Source organism: Tamandua tetradactyla, chromosome 14 (genome assembly GCF_023851605.1).
Source record: "Tamandua tetradactyla isolate mTamTet1 chromosome 14, mTamTet1.pri, whole genome shotgun sequence".
Lineage (NCBI taxonomy): Eukaryota > Metazoa > Chordata > Mammalia > Pilosa > Myrmecophagidae > Tamandua > Tamandua tetradactyla.
The window spans coordinates 49,788,795-49,806,538 of record NC_135340.1 but is presented as its reverse complement, the minus strand read 5'-3'; the positions used below and the strand labels follow the sequence as shown (position 1 = coordinate 49,806,538).

Here is a 17,744-nt window from a genome sequence, read left to right as displayed (position 1 = left end):
GTTCAAGTAGAGTTGAGAGGCTACTCTGGGGATTGTTCTTACGCAAACATCAGTTAGACATTGTTACCTATCATAACTTGCCAAACCCCAACCAAAACCATTCCAACCAATCCTAAAGAACATCTAGGGCATTATATAAGATTCTACAAAGGTTCTATGAACTAGGTTAACTTTTCAGAAACCTACAACCTCCAGATGGGTCCCTGGACCAGATAAGCCCTAAAACCTCAAGGGGCCAGCCTCTCCAGAACATCAGCTAGTGCCATCTCCCTACCCCATATTACTGACAGCCTTTCCAACATGAAAAAGTTAAAATGCCCCTAAAGAGTAGGAGAAAGATCAAAGGTGATGGTGGAGTTATACAGAGAAGGTAGACGAGTATGACTACTGAATCATTCTATTGATACTTCTTTTAGTCTCCAGGATCTTAGAGCAGCTAGAAGTAAAAACCTAAAATTGTGGAACTGTAACCCATACCAAACTCTGAAATCTGTTCTACAACTAATTGTTGTGTTGTGTTTTGAAATTTACTACTTTTTTGTATATGTTATTTTTCACAAGAAAGAAAAAAAAGTGATGATAAATTTAAAAATTAAAAAAAAAATTTTTAATCAATCTGTTTAATTCACCAAATTAACAGACTGGTAAAAAAATAATAATAATATTAATAGATGTAAGAAAAACCATCTGGCAAAATCCAGTATCCAGTTTTGATAAAAACTCAGTAAATTAGGAGTCAGACAGGAATTTCCTCAACCTGATAAAGGGCATCTACAAATACCTACAGCTCGCAGCACTCTTAATGATGGAAGATTTAATGCATTATCTCCAAGGTTAGGAGCAAGGCAATGATGTCTGCTCTCATTGTGTCTATTCAACTTCATATAGAAGATTCTAGCCAGTGCAGTAAGTCAGGGAAAAGAAGTAAAAGGCATCCAAACTGAACAGGAAGAAGTAAAACTGTCTTTATTCACAGACAACATGATTGTCTATGGAAGAAAATCCTATGACATCTACCAAAAAGGTAAAGAATTAGGAATTAATAAAGGAGTTTTGTAAGACTGCAGGATACAAGATCAATACACAAAATCAATTGTATTTCTCTTCAGGAGCATTGAAAAACTGGAAATTGAAATAAAACTATATTACATTTCTAACAGTAAAAAGAAATACGAAATACTTAGATATTCACCTCATGAAAAATGTGAAAGCTCTGTGCACAGGACACTAGGACATTTCTGAGAAGAATTTATGCGACCTAAAAAAATAGATACCCTGTTCAGGAAGCAGAAGATTCAAATACTGTTAAGATATCAATTCTTCCCAATTGATCTATAAATTCAATGTGACCCCAATCAATATCACATTATTTTTATTTTTTTCAGGAATTAATAAGCTGACTCTGAAATTAATATAGCAAAGGACCTAGAATATCCAAAAATAACCTTGAAAAGTAATACTAAGGTCGGAGGACCCACACTTCCTGTTCTCAAAACTATAGCTAAATTAATCAAGACAGTGCAACATGTGTAAAGACCAATATAACAATAAATAATTTAGAAATAGGCCCACACATATGTGATCAACTGTTTTTTGATAAAAATGCAAAGGCAATTTAGTGGAGAAAACATGCATCATGCCATTTACAAAAATTAACCCCAAATGGATGATGAACCTAAATGTAAAACATAAAATTATAAATCTTTCAGAAGAAAATATAGGAGAAAATCTTCGTGATTTCCTTGTATCTTTAAATCTTAGACATGACACCAAAAACATGATCCAAAGAAGAAAAAAATGATAAATTGGACATTATAAAAATTAAGCACTTCTGATCTTTGAAAAGCACTATTCAGTGAATAAAAAGATAAGCTTCAGGCAGGGAGAAAATACCTGCAAATCACATATCCAATAAAGGATTTACTATTAGAATATAAAAAACCTCTCAAAATTCAATAATAAGAAAATAATCCAAGAAAAAAATAAGTCCAGTAAAGGAACAGACAATTCTTCAAAGAAGAAAAATATGTGGCAAATCCACACATGAAAAGAGTCTCAATATCATTTGTCATGAAAATCCAAATTAAAACCACAATAAGACCCAAGTATCATAAAGTCAAAATTTAAGAAGGCTGACCATAACAAGTGATGGGCAGGACAGGGAGCAACTGGAACTACCATAAACAGCTGGTGGGAGTCTAAGATGGTACAACCACTTTGGAAAACAGTTCACTCATTTCGTAAAAAGATTTACATACACATAGCATTTGACCCAGACATTTCATTCCCAGGTATTTAACCAAAAGAAATGAAAGCATATAAAGACAGCACATGACTGTTCACAGAAGCTTTATTAGTAATGGTCCAAACCAGAAACAACCTCAAATTACCATGAACGGATGAATGGGTAAACAAACAGTGGTATAGTCATGCAGTTGAATATTACTCAGGAATAAAAAGGAACGCGCCACTGATACAAGCAACAACATGCGTGACTCAAAATAACTGTGCAGAGTAAAATAAATCAGACAATAAAAAGAGTAAATACTGTTTGATTCCATCTATATAAAACACTAGAAAATGCAAACTAATCTATAGTGAAGGAAAGCAGATCAGTGGTTGCGTAGGAGAGGATGGTGAAAGAATTGAAGGGGCTGAAAGGCGGCATTATTAAGGGACACAAGACATTTTGGGGGTGATAGGCATGTTCATTTTCTTTATCGAAGTTACAGTTTTATGGGTTTGCACAAATGTCAAAATATATGTATACTTACATAAACTGTACAATTTAAACATGTACAGTTTATTGTATATCAGTTATACCTCATTAAAGCTCTTTAAAATTCTTATTTATCAAAATAGACTATTATTTATAATGCTTATCTAACAACAAACTAAAATTCAGAAAAATTATGAACTCTAAGATAAACCAACCAAATAAACAAAAATGTTCTACAGTCTACTTATCTTGTGAATTCAAACTTGTTTTTAGACAAGATAGTTGGAGTTAGTGAGTTTGTATTACACACAAAGAAATTCCTAGATTCTGTGGGTTTCAAGCCCGATGCTTCAGGGGTCATTATATTCTGTGTGCATGAATGTATAGTAATAAGCTATATATTTTTAGACCTTAAGATCTTTTTTTTTGGCATGGGCAGGCACTGGGAATTGAACCCAGGTCTCCAGCATAGCTGGCGAGAATTCTGCCACTGAGATACCGTTGCACGGCCCCAAAGCTATGTATTTTGAGTAAAGAATAACAGTTGTCGAAGGAAGTAATAGAGAATGCCTGGCCCATTTCTCTAACCACATGAAGGTAAATATCTACACCTATTATTCTGGATGCTGGAGAGATTTTGAGCTTTAGCTTAGCAAATCCTTAACTGACCAGCTAAGTGTTAAGATGGTCTATAAAGATGTATCACCATGACGGTCATGCAGGTGGATGGTGGAAGAGAAAAAAACACAGATGTGGAGTTTAGAGTGACCTGGGTTCAGGTCCTCGCTTTGCAATTTCTACCTCAGTCCTCACCATCAAGCCCTCAAGCCCAGAGGCCAAATCCCTATTGACTAATACAGCATCAGTAAATGATAGGTGACTGCAAACAGTTATTCCTTTATTAGAGAAATTATTTTTCTTATCAAGTCTGAATATGGAAGTAGACAGGCTAAAAATGCTGGGGTTAGCAGAAAAACCAGGGCTAGATAAAAGAAGTGACTCAAGGATACATGCAAATTAGCATCATCTAAAGTTTTCCAAACAAAGCAAATATCCTCAAGGTCCAGGCTGGACCCCATATCAATTAAATCAATTCTTCAGGGTAAAGTCCACATCAGTTGAGAGATTTAAAATGCTTCCCATGTGATTTTAATACACTATGATGTTTGTGAGTCACTCGTGTAGACCAGTTTCAACATGATCTCCATAATTCTAGAATTAGTCACAGAAATGGACTCTCTATGCTTGGGTTCCTGACTCTAACTGTGCTCCTGACCTCACTGCCTACTGTCTTTTCTTTCTTTCCTCACTCTCTCTGGAGATCCTAATGGTTGTGTTGCCATTCTTAGAATGGTCACCCAAACATCTGCTTGTTGGTTTGATTTGGGGTAACCCTCAGATTAACTCTATTATAGTGGATCGGCAGGAAAAGCAAAGAGTCATCTTCTCAATAATTCTTTGGTCACCTGGAACTGGACAACTGATCAATATCTCCCTCTCATAAAAATCCTGCATATGCCTGAAGACTAATCAGTGAACTATCTTTCTAGCCTGAGAAACTGTAATTCATTGATATTTCTGTATATTTATGGTTTCTTTCCCTTTGATCCTTTGTGTTCTTTTAACTCATCCCAGTTTCTCAACGACCATCTCTTCATTGCATTCTGAAGGCCTAAACAACATTTCTGTTTTTTATTCAGTTTTGTATCCAAAATCATCATTGAAAAATAATGAACAATGACGGGAAATATTAATTCTTTCGTAGGGAAAGTCATTGCTATTCATATTAAAAATCCAGAAAAAATAGAAGTTAACCATTATGAGAAATCATTATTATAAAAGCACTATACACACGGAAGACCTTTCTCACATCCTTATTAAATATTATGAGGTTACTGCACCTAAGAACAACAACAAATACTTGTCTAGAACAATGGGACATCAATATCTCACAACCGTCTCCTCTATAAGAGATGGAAAAGCAAATCATTATAGTTTACCTTTATAGAAGTCCTCTCTAGTGCATTTGCTAATTATTAGTCAATCTGTCTCTTGCTGACGCTGATGACTACTTGTTAGTATACGGCAGCAGTGACTTCTGAGTCTGCTGTAATTGAAGGTTTGCAAGAGCTTCTATTGCTGAGGCACATACTCCAACATAAGACAGATGTGATCAGCCTTGCTTTTAACAAGACTGAAATAACTGAAAATCTGTGATTTGGCTAATTGCAGGCTTCCTGGAAGTAGCTTAATACAGGAAAAACTTTGGCCATCCTCTGAAAAAGTACCTTCCTTCACTCTAACTGCTTGGCAGTCCTGTTCTAAACGGCTCTCCCCTGAAGTTATCACAGACCAGAGAAAGCAATCAGTAAACCATTGAGTAAATAACCGATCTTTAAAAAATACTTAGAGGTAAGAACTAAAGTCAAATCAATTCTTGTGGCAGAAGGTATTAGCTTAGCATTACTCTAGAAGAGGAGACTCGCTGGAGCCAAAGGCTCAAAAAATCCGGCAGATGAAATTCAGCTCTAATCTTACATAAATGTAATCAAGACCATATTTCCTCTGGTGCTCAACTCCCCTCATATCCTAGCTGGTACAAGAAATGGATTTAGAATCTACAGGTACTTGCTTCATTTGAAACTGCCTTTTAGACCTAGTCAAGAGGGTTCTATGACCTGACCCCACGCTTTAGAAGACTCTGATCTGCTTCCCCTCCCACCCTCTTAACTCCCAAAATAAGGAATCTATAGGGCTAGGGTAATATCCCCACTTGATGCCCATTTCCCCACCTCTTTCTAGGCCACACTCCATGTACCTGGGACCTCAGAACTTCCTGGTCAAATGGCACTGAGACCACTTCCAGGGCCTGTGTGGCAAGTTCATCCTCCTGATAGAGGACAGACAGACCACTACAGTGTGCACTAGGCTGAGAATTGGCAAAGCGACAGTGGTTTGTATGAATGCATGTGGAGGCTGGATGTGCAGGGTGGGGTGTACTTGACACTTTTCAAGGTGTAGGATGGAGCCAAGGGTAGCAGGACAAACAAGGAGGGCTGTAGGGTGGGACTGCTTCTCCATGAACTTGCTACATGAAAGCCTCAACTCCAAGGGACCTGTGAATTCTTAACACAAATCTGAACTTCCAGGTTTTCATGTCAGATAAAATTTATTTTATTTAATGCCTCGATATACAATTTTAAATATTTAGACACATGACAGATAGGCCTTCATTTATATTCTTGATCCAGGACACCAAGTATAAGAGTAGGTTCAATTTTTCATGCATCCCCTAAAGATACTACAGATCATCTCCTCTTCAAGATTTTCAAGGCATCTGGTGTCACATTTCTGAGAACTATATGAAGTTTGGGGAAGTAAATAATCAATTCATGATTTAAATATTTATTTAAAATGTCACAAAATATACTCTGCTATTTATCAGTATTTTCTATTTAAAAACCCCTTGTATGTAAATATACTTATGCTATATTTCATGAAATAGACCTGCAGAAATCTATATATCGGAAATGTCTACAAAAGGTTTTTAAATATGAAGAATTTCTCTCACTGCCTGTGTTGGTTTGAAGCTATATATATTTTTCATATACCCCAAAAAAGCTATGTCCTTTAATCCTCATTCAATATTGCTGGATGGAATATTTTTTATTGTTTCCATGGGGATATGATCCACCCAACTGTGGATGGTAACTTTTGATTAGATGGTTTCCATGGAGATGTGTCTCCACCCACTCAAGGTGGGGTTGCTTATTGGAGCCTATTAAGAGGGAACAATTTTGGAAAAAGCTTTACAGCCATGAGAGTCACCAGAACCGACAGAGCCAACAGAAGGGACAAAGCCCCGGGGAAGCTGTTGAAGATTCCTGGAGAGAAAGCCAGCAGACGTCGCCATGTGCTCTTCCTATTGAGAGAGAAACCCCAAACTTCATTGGCCTTACTTCAGTGAAGATAACCTCTTGTTAATGCCTTAATTTGGACATTTTCACAGCTATAGAACTGTAAACTTGCAACTTAATAAATGTCCCTTTTTAAAAGCCGTTCTGTTTTTGGTATATCACATTCTGGCAGCTTTCAAACTAGAACACTGGCCTTAGGATGGCATCCTCAAAGAAAATAATTTGGTCCTGTTGGGGTATAATGTCACAGTGTCTGACATGATCTTTCACAGTTGATTCAAAATGTTGTTGTCTGTTAGGTATTAGAGGATTCCTTCCTTCATTCATTCAATAAACACCTATTGACAACCTACTGCATGCCAGACATTCTGCCTGCTTCTGGGCATTCAACAGTGGATAAAACAAATGAATAAAAAGGTACTAAATATTAATTGGAGGAGGGGACAGGCAATCAAGCAATTACAATATCTGATAAATGCTGTGATATTATTAGAACAGAGGAGGGACATCAAATCCAATCTTGGAATGCCGTAACATTTCCCAGAGAGACAACAGCCAAGCTGAGTGCTGAAGTTAGCCCAGAGGGAGCTTATCTGACAAAAGAAATCCATTAAAAATGTCTACTCAGAAGACTTCTAAATTCTACCACACAGTGATATACAGAAAAATGAGACCAAGGGGAACCAAAATTCACTGGCTGCAGGGCACTGTGAAAGAGCTTTACATGTATACATAACTGATCTGCATAACAACGTAGTGCGGAGGGTGTTAGTAACCCCATTTTATTGAGGAGAAAACCAAGGCTTGGGGAGGCTAGTCAAGCCACTCCACGTCATGGGATTAGACAGCAGCAGAGCCTGGATTCAAACCTAAGAAGAGGTAATCCTTCCATTACTTCAAGGATTACTAAACTGGAAAATCATGTTCAAACAAAACCTGTTTGACATGTTCTAGCCAGTATGCTTAGACCTTTGCGGGCAACAGATCGGTATATTTGCAAAGTGCACATTGGCTTTAAACAGATGGCCCTAAATGATCATGTGTCAGGACATGCCTGGAATGGCAGATCAAGGGACGGTACTTGCAGTTGACATTTCCACATTATTGATCAGCAGTTGTTGGGAACTGATCATAGACCTCAGAGATGCATGTGACTCTTCTGCTATTTAGGGTCCCTTGATACTTTCATTCAAATCGATCCATTTCATGTCCAACCATGAAAGTGAGCATAGAGCATCTGTTCCTATTTCCTTGAAGGTCACAAATTAGAGACCATGTACATAATGTGGCCTCAGATTATAAAATTCGTTTCTTTCTTTCTCTGTCACCATTTGAATATGAAAGTGTACCTAGCAATGTAGGTCAAATTGTCAAAGAATTCATTGTTAATTAGACAAGTAGAATGAGACGTCTTTTTAATGCTGTTTTTATAAGGAAATATATTTTGTGATAGCCCTATAAGTAGACCAAATGCTGCTTCTCAGAGGCACTCTTTATTTTAAACTCTACAGAAGAAGAGACTGTATAGCTTTGAAAAGTTATTTCGTAGAGGCTCATAGTTGGGATGCGGGTCTGGCTGAAGGAAAAGGAGCTTATATTCTTTATTCGATCTCTGATTTGGGGGTAAGGGACAGTACTGCAAAATTTAAAACTTTCTAAGGTTAACTAATCTAGGGGAAATTTTCTGAAGCTATGATTACAAACCAATGAGAGGAACACTACATAGACCAATTAGAAATAGTAATATAAAGAAGAAAATCCTTTTAAAGTCTTATATTCAAAGCAATGTAAGTGTAATAATTATAAACTTTATTTATTCCTTCAGATAAGAAGTATTTTAAAATATTATGAAAGGAGGAAAAGTTGAGTAAGTAGAGAAGACTGAGGGTGTTATATTTTAGATTGGGGCATGAGGGAAGTTCCCCCTGAGGAGAGGAAATTTGAATAGAGATCTGAACGTGGTAAGGAGTGAGTTGCATTAGAGACTCGGTAAGGAGAATTCCAGGCAGAAAGATTACCCAATGCAAAGGTCTTGATATTGAAATAAGCAGTACAGGTTCAAGGGAGATCGAGAAAGCCAGAGAAGAGATAGCGAGAGAGAAACCTGGGAGAAGGAAGAAAGGCAGGTATGCAGAGAATTGGGGAATAAAGGGAGGCAGGTCACACAGAGCCCCAAATGTTATGAGGTCAAGAGTTTGGATTTTATTCTAAATATGATGGGAAATCATCAGAAATTTTTAACAGGAAAGTGACACAAATTGATTTTTACTTTCCCAGAGTCATTATGGCTGGGGTGTGAAAAAGTGACCCTAGGGTACAAGTGTTTACTTAGGGAGATGAATTGGGAGGTTATAGCAATGATCTGCCAGCTGATGAGGTGGTCACAAATAGCCTCAAATTTGAGACAAGGTGAAGGCAGAGTTGAAAGAACTCACTGATGGAAGGCATGCCAGGGTGATGACACCTAGGTTTTTGGCTTGAGTATCTGAGCAAATTGTGCGCATCAATAATTGAACTGGGGAAAAATGGGGGAGTAATATTCTTGGGAGGAAAATCAAGGCTTAAGTTTTGGACATGTCACATCTGAGATGTGCTTTCTTGGGAGCCAAGAAAAGAAAATATTTTAATAAAGAGAAAGCGAGTGATCAATTGTGTCAAAAGCTGCTGAAAAACTGAGTAAGAATATCAATTCCACATATATTGACTGAATGTTCTCACTGTAAAATCTAAACTTTAATCTGAAAATAGTGTGACAATCAGATAACAGTAGTTATGTCAACGAGAGGTTTATTATATGAAAAAAACAATTAGCCCAAATGCCAACCTAGCTTCTTTGCAAGGGCACCTACAGGTGGAAGGGACAAATTTCTCTCAACCATGAAGAACTTGTGGCAACTACCACATGAGTTACAGAGGCAAAATATGAAAACAGTAGGACCTGTTTAAAAACTGGGTTATTTTTCTGTAGAAATGTCCCATCACTGATAAGTTTGTATCATTATTACAATCAAGTTTTTATATCTATATAAATGCCTCCATGTTCCATTTTGAACTTGGTTACCACTGCTTTTTATGGCCTCTGAGCAGATATTTGGTAACATCAAATACTTGAATGTAGAGTATTTCCATCTTGAATGATCTGGACCCCTAAAAACCAAGGCTGGCTTTCTCTTATCATGTGACATACCCTAAGTGAATTATGCCCACGTAGCCAGTGCATATTCAAAGAATGTGTTCAGGGAATGTAGCTCAATAGCAGTCTAAATAAAACACCATTAAAACAAAATACTCTAAATCTAAAGGAGACTGTGCATTTCATGTACTGCTCCCAGCCCTCCAGTCATGCCAATAATCCATACATCTACCATATAGTTCCTGGATTATTTAATCAACACGTAAAACGTTGAGTTCTAGGCACAGAGTAGGTTCTCAATAAATAACTGAGTTGCTTTAGAATGAAGGCATACTTTTGGAATGTTTAAATAAGTTCTGTTATTTGGGATTCAATTTTTTTATTGTTACTCATAAAAGATGGCCCGTACCAAAGTGGGGGAAAATAGTCTCAAGGCATTATGACTGAGTTTATCCGTTTTTTAAATCCTGAACTTAAGCAATTTGATTTTCTTATCATTGCTTTCCCTATACTATCAAAAATGATGCTTTCTCTACTATTTCAAATTCATAATAAAATTGCTAAAAATCTAAAATTCAGTTTGCTACATTACTGCTAATTTGAATAACGGCCGAACGAAACACAGGAAACGCTGAAGCAGCATTGATTTCTAAAACATTTTGCACTTTCCTCCTCCATCCCTGTAAAGTAAAGCTCTGATGCTACGCACAATTACACAGGAAAATCAAGAAAGCCATTACATTCAGCATTTTATCATGATCATTGTTACCATGGCAAAAAGTGGGTTTAGTTTAGCACAGTTGCTACGGGAGAGGTCTACTGGCCTTTTGTAAAGCTGAGTAACAATATAATGCCAAATCCTGTCGTCTGTCACTGTTTTTCTCCAGAACTAGGCTATTGTCCACCGATGCTACTGTCTCATCCCTTTAACGATCAGGCTAATGCCATCTTATTATTGTATTTTTCCTGAAAGCTAGTGACCAAGGAACACAGTTAATCTAAGAGGGCTACCACTTGGTCCACCTTCTTTTCTAAGTGTGTGTGGGGGGACAGGGAATGTATGGTGTGAAAACATGAGAGTGCAATAACTAAAAAAGGCAAAGAGACAACAATTGTATTGAAAATTAAAATAGCATTATGCTGGAAATAGCATGGGAGAGAAGCAAATGCCGGCCCAATATAACCAGCTGCATGGTATAATTATTTTCTCTCTTTGAGTATCAATTTAATTTTCTGCACAATGGGGATAAAAGTAACTTCCTTGCAGTTCTGAGGACTAACTGAGATAATCTGCAGGGCCTGGCACATGGCAGGTACTCAATAATATTAGTGCCCTCTGCCTATAACACTACCCCTTTCCTAATTACTTAGATTTCAATGCCTTTAGGAATATTGAAAAAAGTTAGTAGGCAAACTGTTTTCTAATGTTAGAAGGTAAATCATTTCATCTTTCATATCAGTATGATACTTTTCTCAAAGAGTTCAGGATAAAGTATTTCTTTAAGATCTGAGAGTAAGCATAAATTTCACACCAAAAGGATAAAAATTCAGTGTTGACATTATATGCACCACATCCTATTATCCATATTTTAAATGACACCAACACTATCATCATCAAATGGAAAATAGGGTATACAATAATTCTGACCCAGTGCAGAGATTTTTAGTTTTAAAAAATGAAGCAATATTATGAAAGGAGAGAAGTTTAAATTATCTGCAATGAATACATTAATCAAGACTCTATATTTACTAGAAACAAAAGCTACGAACGTTTTTTACCAGCTAAACAAAATATTTTTTCTAATGAGATTTCTGCTGAGTATCGTTTATCTTAGGAGAAAAATAATGGGACCTTACCTATTCCAGTAGCTCCAGAACTGGTCATGCAGGTAGGCGTGGTGGCTACATTCATCACCAAATGAGGCTTTGCTTTCAATCCAGTGAATTATGTGCCCTTCTACAGCTAAGGGACAAAGCATTACTAATATACAGTGAAGGCAAGGGAAGATTGGAAATTCTGAACTCTGCACAGGCCTCTCTTGCAATGCATTAATGAGCAGAGGCTAAGCCCTTACCATTGTCTACGGAGGTAATTAAAAGACAACACATTGTATATGTTCATTACAAGGAATATTTATGCTACAATCACAGCCCTTTTATTTTCACCAGCTTCCACTTCAAAAGTCCCTTTCCTGATTCTGAGACTGCTTCTATAACTTGACAAGTGACGTGTCAAGAAGACCGAAGTGAGCTCATCTTTCCACAGAACCATGATTTAAAAACGCAATATTTAGAGAAATGACTTGAAAATGGCATATATTTCTTGAACATATACAAAAGATTTCGACAATCTATTTTTCTCTGCTATTAGTAAATAATCTCTTCCAAGCATTTTACCCATTTAAATACAATATTCTAAAGCTTATCTACTCTGGTCACATTTGCTAATATTAACATATGAACAAAAAACAGAAAATGTATGGAAAACACATATTACTTTCCTTTTCTCCATAAGCAAATATATAACAGAGTTTAGAGACTTACCAACTGGTACTTGTAAAATGAAGTCTGGTGTTTTGTCATAGCCCTTTGCACGGAGCTGATCTTCATCTACAGGAAGAACAAATACTATTACTTATAACAGTATTCCATTAACAAGACAACAATATAATTGCTTTTCTTTCTTAAAAGTGTGTAAAAATTACTACTGCAGTCATACATATCTTTCTTATGCATGCAATGCCATGTCAGAATAAATGAACTTTCTTAACAAATCTGAAACGTAGATATAAAAATGCTTCTTTGTCCCCTTCTGCATTTTATGTCTTTATTATAAACATCATTAATTCAAGCTGTCATATGCTACCTTTTTTGTAATTGAAAATACTCAAAATAAATAAATTTACTTACTGATTGAAAGAAAAGGCTTTTCCCACCCTGAATATCACCAGCGTTATCAGTCAGTACAGTAAGGCACAAGCATAGTGGGCTTCACAATTATGAAACAAATGCTTTCATTAAAGCAATTAACAAAGTTTAGTTTCAATTACTGAAACTATTCCTAGACCCAAGAGGGGGGCAAGAACAATGAGATCACCACAGAGAATTAATTACCCTGCTTAATTCCTCTGGTATGCTTTTGATGGCATTTACAAGAATTTTACAATTAACAATACGTAATTCTTAAAAGTAAACAGGCTTAAGATTTTTTTTTTTTTTTTTTAAGTCTGCTCGATTTTTTGATCCTCTGTAAATATCAAAGATTTCTTCAGAGGGCCCGGAGGCAGAAAAACACAGAAAGCTCAACAAAGTTGCAAAAAACTATCAAGGTGTTTGGTTTAAAAAAAAAATCCTCCAATATTTTCTAAATGCTGTCCTTGACTTCCAATGGCATTACAGGCATTACAATGTGATTTCTGAAATGGGGAGTTCTCCATTAGATTTTGGAGTGACCTGGTCATTCAATTCCAGACATGGCTTTCTGTCTTCACCCAACCTCAACTAATGGCCCAACCAAGTAACTAGGAAGGCTGTGTGGTCTTTTAACACCTACTGGGCTGTTGACATTGTCATGCATCCCATTCGCCTTCCTGCATCACCTCTGATTAAAATTAATGGCCCATTCCCAGTGTTGGGTAGCTTATTTCCAATCCATTTGTCAGACCAAGGCAGTGGTTTCATGGCCAATGTTCAAAATCTCTGTTTTAGAACACTCATGTCTATCCTCAAAGGTCAGCATTTTAAGTATAAATAACCTTTTAATGATAAGACACATATTTAAACTAGATATTTAAGTTAAATTTTGATAAAAGTCAATGCCCTTAAACTATCCAAATTTTGAAGGATGCCAGAATTCAGAACACTCTCACCTTCTTGAAATATAAAAGATTTCAAGTTAATTGTTGAGATAATGAAATACAAATTAGTCTTACTTAGAAACAAGAGAATTTGGGAAACTGGATTGCAGATTAACAGAACTGCAAAAAATTTCTATCTTCAAACTGCATTCTGAACACAACAAGCATGTTTAATTGAAAAAGAATTTGTTAAAATCAACTCAACCTAATATTTCAGGTAACTGATGAACAGTTTTAAAAGCTGGTTGATGTTAAAAAAAGACAGATTAATATTTTATTAAAATTATCCTAGCCTGATAACCTTTGAGGTGTTAAAATCTGTTTCAGAAAGAAAAATGATTACATTTCTGACAGCAGCTCAAAACAAAATTTCCAAGGTCACCAAGCAATCTAAATGCACACAATAAAATCCTTCAAAAGGCAGATACTGAACTCCTGTTCAGGGTACCAAATACCTACAATTTAAATGTCATTACTCACTTAATGTGTGTGGAGTGGGGGAACCCAATTTTCTAAACCTGAACATAGAACATCAAAAACAACAGGTGAGGAATTTTCCCATCTTTCTTTGGAGAACTTCAATACAGCTTTTCTCTCATTCTCTCTCTCTCTTGCTCGCTCTCGTTCTTGCCCTTAGCATGAGTTGATCCAACAGCAACCATATCTAAAATGGCTTCTAGAAATTTGTCTTCACTAGTGATAGATTTTTACTTTTTATAGGAGGGAGGTTATTTCATATATCTGAAATACTATATGTATTATATATCTTCTCTCATCTTTATTTTATTTACTTAAATTTTCATTGTCTTATTTTGTTTCAACTTTACATTCCTTCTTTCATCCTGGATTTCCTAAGAGTGGGGGAAGGAACATTGACAAAGTTAAGAGAAAATGATGGTATGTGTATAGGAAGTTATATTTGTGAATAGGCAACCTTACCTGTCCTATGCCCCAAAAGTTTCCATCACTAAAATCTCCCCACTGGGAAATTATTAACATCAACCCTACCCACCTGGGCTGATTTTTGGGGCCTTTACATGAAAATCCTGTCTTGCCTCTCAGACCCTGAAATGATTTCTTTGCACTTAAAATCTGGTGTCTACGTTAGGGTTGAAATTCTGGGACCTTGGTGTTGCACACCTCAGTCATCAGTCCACACCACTTTTGCTCTACTTCATTCTCTGTTGTGCATGGGTCTCTCTCCCACACCCTGGGCAGATGTCACCGCTCTGAGGACAGGAGATGTTCTTTTTCATTCCTTAAACCGTATCCACTTACCTAGTGCCCCACTCTCACGATTAGCACTATGTGCACTGCAACCATCTTATGTATCAAAAGGGTAATTGAATAAAATACAAGTCCATCTTTAAAAAATTCCTATCTTCTAAAAAGCCTCTCCAGATTTGAGGGAATAATTTTTTTCTCCTGATTTGACCCCCTATGTACTAACAAGGTACAGAAGCACCAAACTTGGCCCACAATTCAAGGTTTATTTGATTACTCTCACTCCTATCTTTCATACTTGGTCCAAACAGTCTGCTCTACATGTTTACTACAGGTTCAGATTTATCATAAAGAAAGGGACTATGTCCTTTTCCTTAACAATCACGGGAAGTTCTACTTTTTTCTTTGATCTGTCTTATTTTATACAATAATTTGATTTATCCATTCTTTAAAGTTTTGGTAGAATTCCCCACAAAAACTGATCTGAGTCTAGTGATTCTGTAGTGCCTAGCTCTTTGGCTGTTATTCCTATTTCTTCTACAGCTAGCAATATGTTTAGATATTCTATCTCTTTTATAGTCAGTTATGCTAATTTATATTTTCCTGGAGAATCACACATTTCATTGAGGTTCTATATTTCTTTGCAACATACTTGAGCGGAGTGGTCACTTTCCAGGTGAGTATCTAGATGTTTAAATGGCCTGCTCTCTTCTTTAAGAAAAAATGATCAGGATTAAGACAAAAATAAAAACACCATTTTTTAGAAAGGAAACAAAAAAGTAATGGCAATGTTATGGAATAGTACCTTTTATTATAACTCCTGGAAATACTTGGGAATCCATATGAAATCAATCCCCAAAATCTTGCATAGCTATCTTATTCAGTGGCTATAGCAGATAGGAAGTAAGGCTTTTCTAGCTCAAGGTGTATATAAAAAGCATCACCAATATATTTTATACCTCGCAAACTTGTTATGCATAGTTCAAGTGTTCATTATTAAAACTAACATAATAAGCATATTCTGGCTTAAAAGTAGACTCACTGGCCTCCAAATATGTTAGTCCTACAAATGGAGAACTTCACGTAAGGCCTGACTCATCAAATATAATATCAGTGAATAAGTGAAGGTCTTAGTAATTACTAGTCTAAAATTCGAATTTACACATGATCATTGGCAAAGAGAAATAAAGAGAATCATCAAGGTTTCTCTACTAGTTGAAGATACAGGACAACAGCCCATATCAACCAACTTCCAGTTAGTCCCAGTAGACCATATGCCAATTTTAATTACTGCAAATATTTAAATTTGATCATGCGTAATATTTTTGAAGTAGAAAAAAACATCTTCTTTTTTTCCTCCTGAAAGATCTTGAAGTCTAAGACATGTGGGCAGCCATCTGTCTGATATCATTTGGATGACACCTGCCTGAAGATGAGGATGAGCTAGAAAACCTCTCGATTTATAGTATTTCAACGCCCCCCCTCTTCAATTTAACCAACCTGAATAAAATCAGCTGCACAGATAAAACTGGTGTAATTTTTAAAAGAAACTTAGGACTTCGTTTATTTTCAAGTTGTCAGGCCTGCCTTTAGAGGGCCTTTATAAAAAAAGAACTACACAACCGTAACGAGCACTGTGAAAGTTAATTTCTCTGGCCTTTTAATTATCTTCTCCTCTAAATACCCAAAATATCCAAAGCAATTAAGTACTAATTACACAATTTCTTTTTTTAAAATAAAGGGCTGATTTTGAGTCAGAGAACAAAACACATCTGAAACCAGTTAACATATATTTAAGAATTAAAGGAGGACATGAAGACTACCAAGAAATGTTCTGAGGTTTTCTTTCACTTGTTTTGTTCTATTAAAAGGCATTAGCTTTAAGAAATACAGTTATTCCTGGAGAGACTATGCAGTATTTCACAACACCTGAAAATCAAGGGTAACTTTCCGTCCTGGCCTTTTATCTAAGGATTGGGCAAAGGTTTCTAAAACGCTAGATTAAAACACAGTGATAAAAAGAATTGTTTAAAAACAACTGCATTTTTTACTAAATTGGGGAGGCAAAAAAGGATGTGCATCAATACAAATTAAAAGTATATCCAGGATGCAAGGGTAGTTCAGTGGTAGAATTCTCACCTGCCAGGCAGGAGACCAGGGTTTGATTCTTGGCCCATGTACTTCCCCAGCCTACTCCCTCCCCCAAAACAGTGTGAACAAAATTTCCTCTAATTTACATATCACACATCTGCCTCTGTGTGTGTGTATGTACAGACATATACATATATAGAGAGAAACAAAAACAGCAGTATTATTTTTTCTACTCTATTAGTTTGTTTTTCTGGGCTGGTTTTTTCCAAAACAGAGCAATGATTTTTGTACCCCGGGCTTTCAGGCACCCTAAATGTAAGTTTCACCGTTTTTTCTACCTAACTTAAGAAGCTAGTAAGGTTTCAGTAATAGATACTACTATGATATGCAAACCATGAGAAAAGGTACACAGATTCGATAGACATTTAAAGAGGATACTGATAGAACAGAGAAATAAAATCTTTAGAAAACCCAAAATTTCATTACAGCCATTAGTTTCAACCTCTTCACCCCAAAGCCTCTTATCAAAGCCACTAATAAGGAATACAACTGACTACTCTGACCCTGTCCTTTGCTTATGTCTTTAGGGGACAATACTAGTGAAAACTGAAGTGCCCTAAAGATAGGAAACAAATGGGAGGTCAAGAAGCCAGGACAGTGTAGAGAGAAGCTGTAGTAGCCCCTGACAGACTGGTGGCTTTGAAGATAGGGCATGAATATCAACAAGAAGTGTATAAGTATTCTGTATTTTACACTAATTCACACAAAAGTCTTTTGGTTTTAATGTCACACACAAAAAGGGA

General features: G+C 36.3%; 1 protein-coding gene across 8 annotated transcripts in view; it reads right to left on the bottom strand.

Annotated features, from left to right (window-relative positions):
- Positions 1-17,744, bottom strand: part of CDIN1 (CDAN1 interacting nuclease 1) — a 225,809-nt gene that overhangs the window by 97,718 nt on the left and 110,347 nt on the right. For 7 of the 8 annotated variants that reach the window (XM_077127394.1, XM_077127392.1, XM_077127395.1 and 4 more), the window contains 2 exons: positions 12,314-12,379; positions 11,627-11,732 (listed from right to left, as the gene is read on the bottom strand). In XM_077127394.1, the coding sequence (XP_076983509.1) occupies positions 11,627-11,732; positions 12,314-12,379 (172 nt within the window). The remainder of the gene's footprint in view (positions 1-11,626; positions 11,733-12,313; positions 12,380-17,744) is intronic. The other variant, XM_077127393.1, reaches the window with a different exon arrangement.